The following is a 12,977-nucleotide window of genomic DNA, read 5'->3' on the forward strand; positions in this document are numbered from 1 at the left end:
GCGTCCGATGGGGCAGGTGTAGGGCCGATGGCCCGATGGGCCGATTGTAGGCCCGATGGGTAGGCGTCGGACCCTTTTTTTTTGGTTTTTTTAATTATTAATTATTTAGTTATTGTTTTAGGTATTATTTTATTTTTAATGATTTATTAAGTATTTTTGAGTTAATTATTGTGTTATTATTATTATTAATTATTGTATTATTTTTTTTATTTTTTTATTAATTATTGTTTTTTTATTAATTATTAAATAGAATATTTTATTATTTATTAATTATTGTTTTATTATTAATTATTGTTTTATTAATAATTATTAATTATTGTTTTTTATTATTTATTAATTATTAGTATTTATAAATTATTGTTTTTTATTATTTATTAATTATTATTTCATTATTATTTATTAATTATTGTTTCATTATTAGTTATTAATTATTGTATTATTTTTTATTTTTTTATTAATTATTATTTTATTATTGTTTATTAATAATTGTTTTATTATTATTTATTAATAATTATTTTATTATTAATTATTAATTACCGTATTATTTTTATTTTTTTATTAATTATTGTTTTGTTTATTAATTATAAATTATTGTTTTTTTATTTTATTAATTATTGTTTTATTATTTATTATTGTATTATTTTTTATTATTTTATTAATTATTAATTATGAATTATTGTTTTATTAATTATTGGTTATGATTTTATTATTAATTATTAATTATTGTTTATTATTGTATTGTTTTATTGATTTATTAATTATTATTTTATTATTAATTGTTGATTTAATTCTGGATTTTTTTTTTCATGGAACTGCACATCTAATAATTCCAGTGTCGGACTATTACATAGGTCGTGTCACATGGCGCGGGGGTAGTTACTACTACCCGAAGATTAAGGCGAAATTTGAAGAATTCAACCTATGGGACAGGGTGAGGGAATCCCCTTTCAAACAGTTTTTCGAGAGAGAGCCCATTCAATTTTCGGGAGCATTTTTTCATCAGTTGATGCTTCACAAAATAAAATCTGACAAGCCGGACGAGGTGCATTTCTATGTGGGAAGGAAGAGATGTAGATTTGGGAGGGTAGAGTTCGGCTTGGTCACCGGGTTAAACTTGTTGCCCGACCCTACTGAGGAAGACATCAAAGAAAAAAGAAGTTCTGACCAGTTGATTATGGAATATTTCAACGGTAGTGCTTCGATCAGCTTCGACCAACTGCGCAGAGTTTTTGAGAGCTACACAGAAGCTGATGATGTCTACAAGTTGGGGATGGCCTTGTTTGTTATGGGCGTCCTCACTGGTAAGGAGGAGAAGACTGTCGTTCCTCCTTTTGTGATAAGAATGGTTGATAACCTTCCATTCTTCTACGACTACCCTTGGGGAAAGATTTCTTACACCAAGCTGATGGAAACTTGTAACAAGGATTACTTGGATGTGAAGAATAAGATGTTGAAAAAGATTGAGGAGTCACTCAGAAGGAGGCAAAATACTCAGCCTACGGCTATACTGCAGCGTTGCAGTATTGGGCATACGAGGCCATATTACAGCTGGGCAACGAGTATGCAGTGAGGAGGTCGCATCGCTTTCCGAGAATGGTCAACTGGGAGAGTAAGCCGAACACTACACTCGGGAAGGATGAAGTGACCAAATTATTTGCTAAAAATGTAAGTTTGTTACGCTTTATGTTGAATTCATGTTAATTTCCATATATTATATTAATATATTTGTTATATTTTTCAGTTGACAGTGTACTCCATGTTATGTCCTCGGCCGAACGAGATTGAGTTTGTGAGTTACATAACCGGGGGTCAGCCTCCGTTATTTGTTGACTTGGAGGAACTTGTGTTGGGTGAGGATGGGCAACCAACACAGGATGCTTTGCGAAGCCAGGCCGAAAAGCTTGCCTCCACATTGGAAGAACGAGCGGAGGCAGCCCGAATATTTAAAGACTCTACACCACCTCCACCGTCTCCACAACGTGCACCGCCTGCAGTTCCAGATGGGTCTGGTGTTGACCCATCTCCAGCTTCAGTTCCTGATGGGTCTGGTGTTGACCCATCTGCAGCTTCAATTCCAGATCAATGTGGTGTTGACCCACTTGCAGCATCAAAGGATCCTCCTGTTCCCCCGTCAGCTTCTATTCCCAGCACCTCAGAGGCTCGCGATCTAGTATACCCTGCCATTTTGGCAAGGTTGGAGACTGTGGAGAGGGGGCAGATTGCTTTGAGGGAAGGGCAGGCCGCTCTGCTAAGAGGACAAACAGCGATTATGGATCAGTTGAAGACCATAATGACGCTCCTGCAAGATCCTGGAAGGCCGGCAGCAGATTCACAGCCACAGCCACAGCCACAACCAGAAGAGGAGGCTCGGACACCGGAAGATGACTTCATTCTCCCAAATGATTACCAACCGGATGATGATGACATGTTCTGTACACCTGAGAAGACGAATATCACCAGCATCGGGGATACTCAGGATTCTGAGGTGCAGGTGTTAGTGACAGCTCCAGAAGTCATGGAGAACCGAAGGAAGAGAAGGCGGCCTAGGTGGTTCGCTGAGTACACTGAAATGAAGAAGAAGGCTAGGGCTACTTCGACACTCGTGAATGCGGACCCACTTAGAGTGGTTGATCGGAAGCTGCTCAGGACTTTTCAAAATTGGGTACTCGGCCAGATTGGGAACAAGTACCCGAGAGAGTGCTTCACCGGTCGATACGATTCGTCTTGGTTCCTCGAACTACATACTCCGAGGTTTTGGCTTGGGAACGATGTAAGTTTTTAAGACTTTTTTACTTCTTTTGCTTTTAAAGACTTTATCTAACTCTTTATTATTTAATCTCTGACATATTTAATTTTCATGTTTTAGCATTTGGATGCGGCATTCCATTTGATAAGGAGGCGACAACACTTTTATCCAGAGATCTACCCAAATAGATGTGTCATCATGCCGTGTATTTTCCCAGCAGGAGTTATTGGTCGGTGGGAAGCTGCGGGTGATGACCAGGCTAACTATCAGTGGGATGAGGGCATATTAGATTTGATTCGAGGGGATGAAAGTCAATTCTTGGCCAGTTGGAAGAATAAGGAGAGAATATATATGACCCTCTACTTCGATAGAGCAAAGCATTGGGTGACGCTAGAGGTAGATCTGGATCATTGGTTGTTGAACATATTTGACTCGAGCCTCGGATCGATTTCCCCAAACGAATTGAAGAGTCACCTGGCAATGTGGGAAAAATTACTACCAAATTTGCTGCTGCAGGCTGGCCTATTCGAGACTCATGACATGATCCTCGTGCCTCAACTTACCGCCTCAGAGAGCCAGGTCAGAAATTTCACTTCAAAAGTCATGGACCGGGGCGTTGTTCGACAGACAAAGACAAGGTAACTTAATTACAATTTATTTTTTTGTTATTTAACTTGAATTTAATTTGCATACTTTTATTTATTTACTTTTTATTGTCTCATACAGCGGTGACTACGGGATGTATGTGATAGAGCACATCGAGCATAGTATGCTGGAGACTACGTTTGATAATGTGCACAATGACAATATGAAGAAATTTAGAGAGCGGTGGTGTGTAGATTTGTTTTACCAAAATTTAGCATGAACAAATGTGTTTTTTTTTATTTGGTATTTATTAAGATAACAATGTAACTGGTTTATTTTATTGGTATGTTTATGTTTTTTTAAGAGTTCATACAAATTTTACGCCTTTCTTTCATGCAACAAATTATAATAATTATGTAAACATAAAATATCACAAATTCTAATGTTTAAAATAGTCCAACATTAATTCAATAACAATACATAATAGTCCAACACATCATGATACAAATAAACTAAAATAACATTTTTAACCTCGGTAGTTGCAAGTGCTTCTGTTGTGCCCCTTGACACCGCACTTGCTACAATTTCGTGATTTGATAATCCTTTCACCGTTACAAGCAGTTCGATTGTTCTTAATTCTTCCAACCTTTTGCTTCTTGGGTCGCCCTACTGATTGCTTCTCAACAGGCACTCCAACTGTCATGTTCTTGATGTCATCAGGCAATTCCCAATCATCCTCGTCACCAACTGGCATAATTATTCCTTCATATGTCCTCCTCCAATATTCAATCGTGTAATATGGCGAGCATAGTGTGTATGCGCTAATACTTCGCTCCTAAGATGTAGCACATGCATGAGGACAAGGAAACTTCATGCACTGGAACAAGCCGCAAGTGCAAGTATGTTCCTGCAAGTCCACTACGCCACCGGTCATAACTGTTCCTCCAGGGTGAACCTGCAACTTGTAAGGCCCGCATGAGTCAACGTTCAAATACCGACATTTTTCAAAATGCAATGTCAAGTCCTCTTCCATTTCTGGTGCTAGGGGTTTCGTCCACTTGTCAGTTTTTTCTTTTCATGAAGTAAACCACTTCTGGACTTTGGACCTCGGGAATGCTACAGCAGCAGTGATCGGGAAGCCTCTTGCATCCTTAGTTGTGTTGTTGAAGCTCTCAGCCCAGTTGCTCGTCATTACATTGTAACGTACCCCTGGAAAGTACGACCGGACCCATTTTTCAAATCCAATTTCCTCAAGATATTGTGCAACCCCTGAATTCATGGCCCGAATGTTCTCAAATTCTCTGTGAAACTCTGATCTTGAATACGTGTAGGCACACGTGTAAATGTGATTCGTGAAGACGTCAGTCTTGAACTTGTGGTTGACGTTCATAATAATGTGGTGGTAGCATGCACCGTGGTGTGCATCAGGGAACACGATATCCAAAGCACGAACAATGCTTTGATGCCTATCCGAAACAAAAGCTAAGTTCTCAACATCACCAATTGTTCTTTCAATTTTCTCATAAAATAGGTCCAGGAATTGTGGTTTTCACTGTCAACTATAGCAAAAGCTATCGGAAAGATATGACTCCCTGCATCCAAAGCCACTGCACACAACATTTGCCCACCATACCTAGTCTTCAAGAAAGACCCATCAACGCATACAACATGTAACGCCCAAAGTAATTAGGCACGCTACCCAAAATACTTATGAAACTCTAATCCCCTAATCGGGATTACTAATCAAAATAGCGCAGAATTTAAACTTTTATATTAAACAGAATGAAAATAAACTTGTAATATATTTAAACTTTTAAAATAGTTGGGATCCCAAAAATATTTACAAATGCTATTACAAGTCATTTCTTTCTAGCCGACCTAAACGGCAAAATAGAATTCAAAAGTTCATCACTAATAGACCCTTAACCTGCTTGGTTTGATATGGCTTGAACATGTACATTCTTCATCTTGCTCCTCAAACTCATGGTTGATCAGCCACTGACTTACCCTTTCCTGCACAGTAGAGCACTCGTGAGCCAAGCCCAGCAAGACAGTATAAATCACAACAAATATAATATGCTCATCATACTATTTAATAGATATGCCATTCACATACGTCTGTATGACACAGACCTGATTATTATACCAACATGCCCATTTATGTCTACGTGGCGTAGACCTATGTGTTGCGCTCACACATCTATTTAAATCTACATGACGTAGACCCACGTGTTGCTCTCACACGTCTAAATACATTAAGGCCTTAGAAGTGGTTCATCTCGGTTATGAGTCACAGGAGTCCAACCTGATTATGCCTTGACACATAACCCTTAATCTCAATATGTAACACATAATTATTAGTGCCACTGCACTATTTGTCTATTTGCTATAGACCTGCATGTTACGCTCACATGTCTATTTCTGTCTACACGGCGTAGACCTACGTGTTGCTCTCACACGTCTATATACAATAAGGCCTCAGTAGGGTTTACCTCGGTTTTGATTACCGAGCCTAACCTGGTTATGCCTTGCTCGCATAACCCTATTCATGTATATACGTAATCCATGTATTACGTTCTTTCGGTGGTTTATCCGGGTGATATATACCAGGTCTAACCCAGTTATGTCTTAAACATATAACTTTTAACATACATGCGTGTATTCAATATTTACTACAACATATATAATCTTAGGGTAACAACCCTAACTTGCATACTATGTAATCACGCATATAATACATTTCTATATACTTATATGACATTTACTAAGAGTGTCAACCCTGACTCATGCTTTCACTGGACTCATAATATTCTAGGGTAATAACCCTAGACCGCATTAAAATTAAACTCAAGGTACTAGCTTACCGAGTCTAGTTTAATTATGCCTTAAGCGCATAATTCATAATCCCAATATATAGATATATCTGACATGGCATAGTATTACACAACATATATCACTAGGGTAATAACCCTAGGCTATTAAACCGCTCATGTTAGGGTAATAACCCTAATCCTGGTTGCAATTACTCACATATATCCTATTCAACATAAGCGCCACCGCGCATACTCTACGTGCAAACTACTGTCTTACCTGTTGTCCCGCAATAACAGAGATTCCAAACCCCTGGGTGCTTCTGATCAGGTGTCGGTAATCCTAGTCACACAATCTGGGATTTTACAAATAGGGTTAATCCCCAATTTCACTTTCACAAAATATAAACATGGCATTCAAAACACAGATAATCAAATAGATCTCGGAACGAGCTTTCCAACGATATAAAGAACGTCCCAAACGGAGTCCCGAGTCAAAAGTTATGGCCAAAACAAAATTGAGAAAAACAGAATTTCTCACTGCCAAATCCAGTCGCGACGGCCGAAAATCCCGTCGCGACGACTGGGTTTAGAACACCCAAAAACTCCATTTTTAAGGTCTTAAAATGCCAACCTTTCCTAGATTTCGAACCCCAACCAAACATAGGGTAAAAAAATACAAAATTCATGCATTAATCCTTAACCAAAATCAGATTTAATCAATATAAAAATTAACCTCCAAACATTGAGCTAAATTTCCCACTAATTCAAGCTCAAACCTTGAATCTTTAAATTCAAACACAAGCTCAAGAAAAACATACAATTCAGAGCTGCATAACATAATGGGAACACCAAAACAAACTCTAATAATCCCACACAACATTCAAGTTGCAATCCATATGGTCTCAATAGCTCAAACACATTAAAAATTACCAATATCACCACTAATTCACCAACATGCATCAAATCTCAAATGAACATCAAGAACATCAAACCTAAACTCAAAAAATATTCACATACCAGAATTTAATCATAAACAAAAAGGATCAAGAAGTTTTACCACAAATTTCTAAGCTCCAAGCACCAAAATCACCCAAACTCCTTAACTTTTCTCCAATCCAAGCCTTAATTTCAAAGTTGTAAAATATTGAAGATGATAAAGAGAGAGGAAGAGGGGGTCGGGTTAAGGAGAGAGAGAGGACCCAGAATTTCTAATTTCATTTCCTCAAAATTCAGCTTTTATTAAAGTAAATCAAATAAGGTCAAAAGACCATTTTGCCCCTAAGGCCAATTTTCACCTATTCACACATACAAGTGCATTCTAGTCAATTCATACTCAATTATTTTCAAATAAAAATTCAGATTATCACCCATAACTAATAATGCCAAATAAATCAATCCAATTTATATTTCGGGCCGAACCGTTGTGACTATACCGCGCCAACCTGTCAGAACACACCTGAAAAGACAACACAGTCATACTACATAATAATATAGTTCCATTAAGCACGTAATTAAATTAATTTCATCATTTTACCCTTCTCGGGTCATAATTACTAAAATACACCTAGCTCACCAACGGGGTCTTAACATATAATTAATCAAATTAATTCACATATACTGAATTATATAATAATATAATTCCTCAATTATTCATAATTATCTAATTACAGTTTTGCTAATCCATTTCTTAATTCCGGGTATTACACAACAGGTCGACAAAACCTAAACCCCCGAATAGAAGGACCCAGAGAGAAGAAACAATACTTGAAGTGACCATCTTCTACCACAAAATCCGTGATGGTACCTGGATTCTGCAACTGTAGCATGTGCAAGTAACTAGGTAATTTCGAGTACAAATCTTCAGGTGTACCCCGAGCTAGGTGTAGTGCCTTCTCTCTGCACCTCCATGCCTTTTCATAACTCATTTGGATCCCGTAATCCTTGTGCATACTTTTTCTTATATCAGAGGCCAAGTGATCCGAGCCGTCAGTTGCGAACTTATCCTTAATTAGATGGGCAACTATTACAGGTGATGCTTGACGGTTATCTTTTCCTCGAAGATCAAGGAAACATGTATGTACATTATGAAATGTACTCACCTCAAACATGTTAGAAAGTACGTTCTTCTTCGCTCTTAATCTCCACCCACAATCTGTATTCTACATGTGACGTACCAAATATCAGTACCGGACTTCCTAACGTAGTAGTCAAACCCTTTCTTCATTGCATACAGGCCAACAACCATCTTTAAATGCTCTTTGTCTCTAAAAAACTTTCCCACATGTAACTCCCCGCCTGGTGTGCCACCCGTAGATATATAATGACTATGATCCTCGATGTCTTCTCTTGTATACATTTTCTCCTTGAATTTACCGTAACTTGTCGAAGAAGAAAATGGATCGCTCCATCCAGTCACATTGGTCCCTCGAGCATCAGTAGGACCACTAATATCATTGGTCTCTCCACCATTATTAGGACCTGTACTGTCAGTAGTTCCTCTAGCATGACTGGTTTCGCCTGGACGACTACTACTAGTACCAGGTGTTTGGCAATTTTCTCTACGGGGCATTCTTTTCCGTGTCGGTGGCTTCGGTGGTATTTGGTACGATAGTGGAATCAAGTTCAAAGGTACAGCAGCAGGGGCCTCTGTACCTTGGTCGTCTCTTACGTCATCATTGCCCTCAACATAACATTCAGGGTCTGGACCATTAAAAAAACCATCGATGAACGGCATTTGTGCTACAATATCAGCACTCGGCATCATATTGTTTAATTCAGGTAATACATCTGCAACCAACACCTCTGGATTTATTTCTGGAACAAAACTCCCAACCTCGCTACGATTATCCTTAACAGAACTTGGTGTGGGACTAGGATCGACGCAAACATTCTTCTTTAACAAAGTCACAAACAAAGGAGTAAATTCATCTGACTTCTTCGCAAGTGTAGATAAAAAGTACCTTGCACACTTATCATTTCTAATAACTTCAGGGCGATACTCAAAGCCTTTCTTGTACTTGTAATGTACTTCCAATTTCAAGTCGTACTCCACTTTGTCGACATCCAGTTCTTCGTACAAAACATCAACCAAACCTGAGTAGCTTAGGTTTGGATCAATGTCAAATGTCAAATTGTCGTCCCGTTTATAAACCCAATCTCTACCATCAAACTCCCAAACACCATTATACATAACACACGCATTAACAGTTGAACCTGGCACATACATTTAAAAAAACACAGTTATAATTTACAACAAAAATCTCACTGAAAAAAAATCTTAATTAATCATTAATAACAAAACAATAATAATTAATTGATAATAAAATAATAATTCATAATTCATAATAAAACAATAATTAATAATTCATAATAAAACAATAATTAATAATTAAAAAATAATTATTAATTGATAATAAAATATAATTAATAATTATTACTCAAACCATAAAAAATATAACAATAATTAATAATAATTCATAATTGATAATTAATAAAATAACTAAAAAAAATAAATTAATTCTTAAAACATTAACTAAAATAATAATTAATAACTAATAATTATTAATAAAAAAATAATTAATAACACAAATATTAATAAATCAATATAAAATAAATTAATCATACAATAATAAATAAATAATAATAATAAATTAAAAAAATAAAAAATCCCCTCCATCGGACCCCACCACGGAACATCAGACCTTATTTTAAAAAATTTAAAAAAAAAAAAAAATAATTCCCAAAACCAATCGGGTCCGATGGGGTCCGATGGTCCGACCATCGGACCCGGGTTCCAAAAAAATAAAAAATAAAATAAATAAATAAAAAAAACCCATTGGACCCGATGGGGGTCCGACCATCGGACCCATTGATGGACCATCGAACCATCGGGCCTTCGCCCCTGCCAACAAAATTTTTCCCCACATCAGGCCCCCATCGGGCCAGCATCGGGCCCGACGAAAAAAAATGCAGAAAAACAGCAAAATTCCAGTTTTCACATGCAGCAAACATTATAACAGAAAAAATAGCAAAATAACAGCAACAATCCACAGATCAATCATCAAACACAACATTCTTAATTAAATATGACAACAACAAACAAGATTTAAAAAAAAAATTAATTACTTACCCATTGATGGAGCTTGTAGTGTGTTCTAGCTTCTAATGTGGTGGATTAGTGTGGTGGCTTGTAGTGTGGAAGGTTGTAGCTTCTAGTGATGAGTGAAGAGAAGAAAAAAAAATTTGGTGGTTGTGGAAGATAGGCTTTCAGGTGGGGAATTCTCATGTGAAATTGATGAGAAAAAGGGTTGGAGTGAGTAGATGTAATTGGGGAGGGTATTATGGGGAAAACACAAAAAGTGTCATATATAACTAATTATGTTAAGTATAAGTTTAGGGGAAGAATTTTAGGATAATGTAAGTATATTAATTCAAATGAGATCCTTTCTTGGTTTATTAGAGTTGTTCTTTGAGCTGTAGAAGTCTTACTCTCAATCTTGTAGTAAAAAGCTGAGCAAAGGTATTCTAGATCTCAGTAGAGGTGCGATAATGGATAACATGTCCAATCATATTATTAAAAATAGAGTTCATAAGTCAATGCATCAAGAATTGATCGAATCTCATCCACTATTGATGGCCTGGACTAGGGACATTACCTGCAAGAAGGATCAGTGGAGCTGGGTGTAATCTGAGAACATACCCATTAAGATTGTATGCACGAACAACAACCAACACTAGTGATATCTAAATTGTGTAATTTGTTCGATTCAATCAAAGATTTAGAAGTAGAAGATTGTTGTTGGGAAAGGAAATTTGGCTTATCATTCGGTTGCTAGTGAGCTCAACTATTTTGTTAATGTTGTGCTCGTTCTTACTCTAATCGGTTGAATCTTTGGTTAGACATGGCTCTGATACCATGTCAAAACTTTGGATTTGCAGAGTTCTTGTGAGAAGAAAACTAGAGACAAAGATGGAGTCAAAGAGAAATGAAAGTGGAATAAATAGAATGCTCAATCACTTAGTGATTGACTCTAACTTTATTTATAGAAAAGATTGATACAACTGAACACAAGAACATAACTGATATAGCTAGCAAAAAAGAAAAAAAGCTTACAACTACTAACTGAAATTTTATTACACATTAACAAACTAACTGCCCAATTATTCTTCTTGTATTCTAACAAAGGAGCAAACCACCCACATTGCTCACCATTGATCAAGATCAATGAGACATTTTGCACACAATACATAACTTTATCAATCCAAGCACTCTTGTACTCAAGGCTTAGCATCATAACTTCAATGAAACTACACTCCACGCGATTAAGAGCTTTGGACACATCAAGCTTGAGAGTGAGCTTCTTGTAATTGCCAAACCACCGCCCCTTTCCATACAACATAGATTTTCAAAGCCAATAATAGTGTTATCTTAAATAAGATGCCTCGCCATAAAAGTATTTTTGCTCCTTTGAAATAGCTTGGCCCATAATAATTAATGAATTGTCTTCATACATATTTTTTGGTGTTAGTTTTAGCTTTATGGGAATGTGGACGAAGGATCACATGTTAAGAATACAGTAGAATCTCTATTCAAGAATACACTTGGGACCAAGTAAATTATATTCTAATTGGGAGGTTATAACTAAATAGAGTTACACTACAAAAAAAAAAATTAAATTACCAAAAAAATATAATGTAACAATAATAACAATAAACAATCATTAATACTATATCATAATAGAATTATTTTGAAGTAAATATAATGTTTATACGTGCATTATAGTTTGAAATAAAATTATTAATTTTATATAAATAAATTTACAAAATATATGTATATATTTTATTACGATGTAATTATTCTTATACAGAGGTATACTTTGTTAATGAGGGACTTAAAAAATGTATAACTAATTACAATTTAGAAGTTATTCTTATTTATAACTGGCCCAAATTGGGACTTGATTTTTTTATAACAAATTAGAGATTATTCTTGAATAGAGTATTCTTAAATAGAAGTTCTACTGTATAAAGTGAGGAAGTTACCCACATTTCTTTCAATCAAACTTTGTGATTAAACAACCTCATTTGATTAAATAGAAAGTAAATGAAATTCAAAGCTTTTAAGATTGAGTAAAATTTGAAAATTTCAGAAGAAACCAACTGCCTTTTTTGCCAAGCTCAATATAAAATTAATCTTACAAGGCTTTTTTTTTCTATTAAGAATTTTTTTAAACAAAGGAATCACATGTAGGGTATATAAAGTGTAGAAATTAAAAAGTCATTCATATTACCTACTAAATATTTGTGAGACTCACTACATTCCTACTTAGAATACAACACCAAACAAAGAGTTTATTTTAAGTGCACTCACATTTCAACACTTATCCCCATAACAAATACTTGAGTTCCAAATTCTAATATGAATTACGTAACTAAGGGTATTTCGTAATTAAAGTTACCAATATATTTGTGTAAATAAATAACGAATTACATGTAGGCATATAAAGTGTAAAAATTAAAAAATCAACTAATATGTAGCTTTTCTCTCTCTGGAGTCTTCTAGGAGGTATGCGAAACCGTTTCATGGCTGTTGGTCTGGTCCCAATTATGGTGTTTCTCGTCCACCCTACTCAGTTAAGTGGTGGTTTTCATTCATTTTTTCTTCCTTTTTGTCGTTTTAGTTCATTTTCTTTCATCATTAAGAGCATTAATTGCTCTGTGTATTATCTCCTGTTCACACAATCCCATCATATTAATTGCAAACCATCATTTTACCTCTATTCTCTTCCTATTTCTTTGTTTTACTTCATATCTGGGGGTTTATGTTGGGATCT

General features: G+C 35.8%; 1 protein-coding gene across 1 annotated transcript; it reads left to right on the forward strand.

The window, feature by feature from the left end:
- The first annotated feature begins 1,456 nt into the window (after positions 1-1,456).
- Positions 1,457-3,692, forward strand: LOC115699688 (uncharacterized). Its single transcript, XM_061102425.1, has 4 exons — positions 1,457-1,665; positions 1,742-2,770; positions 2,867-3,384; positions 3,473-3,692. The coding sequence occupies exons 1-4, from the start codon at positions 1,594-1,596 to the stop codon at positions 3,609-3,611; spliced, it is 1,758 nt and encodes a 585-aa protein (XP_060958408.1). The 5' UTR covers positions 1,457-1,593; the 3' UTR covers positions 3,612-3,692.
- The last annotated feature ends 9,285 nt before the right edge of the window (positions 3,693-12,977 follow it).

The sequence above is a fragment of the Cannabis sativa genome, chromosome 8 (genome assembly GCF_029168945.1).
Source record: "Cannabis sativa cultivar Pink pepper isolate KNU-18-1 chromosome 8, ASM2916894v1, whole genome shotgun sequence".
Lineage (NCBI taxonomy): Eukaryota > Viridiplantae > Streptophyta > Magnoliopsida > Rosales > Cannabaceae > Cannabis > Cannabis sativa.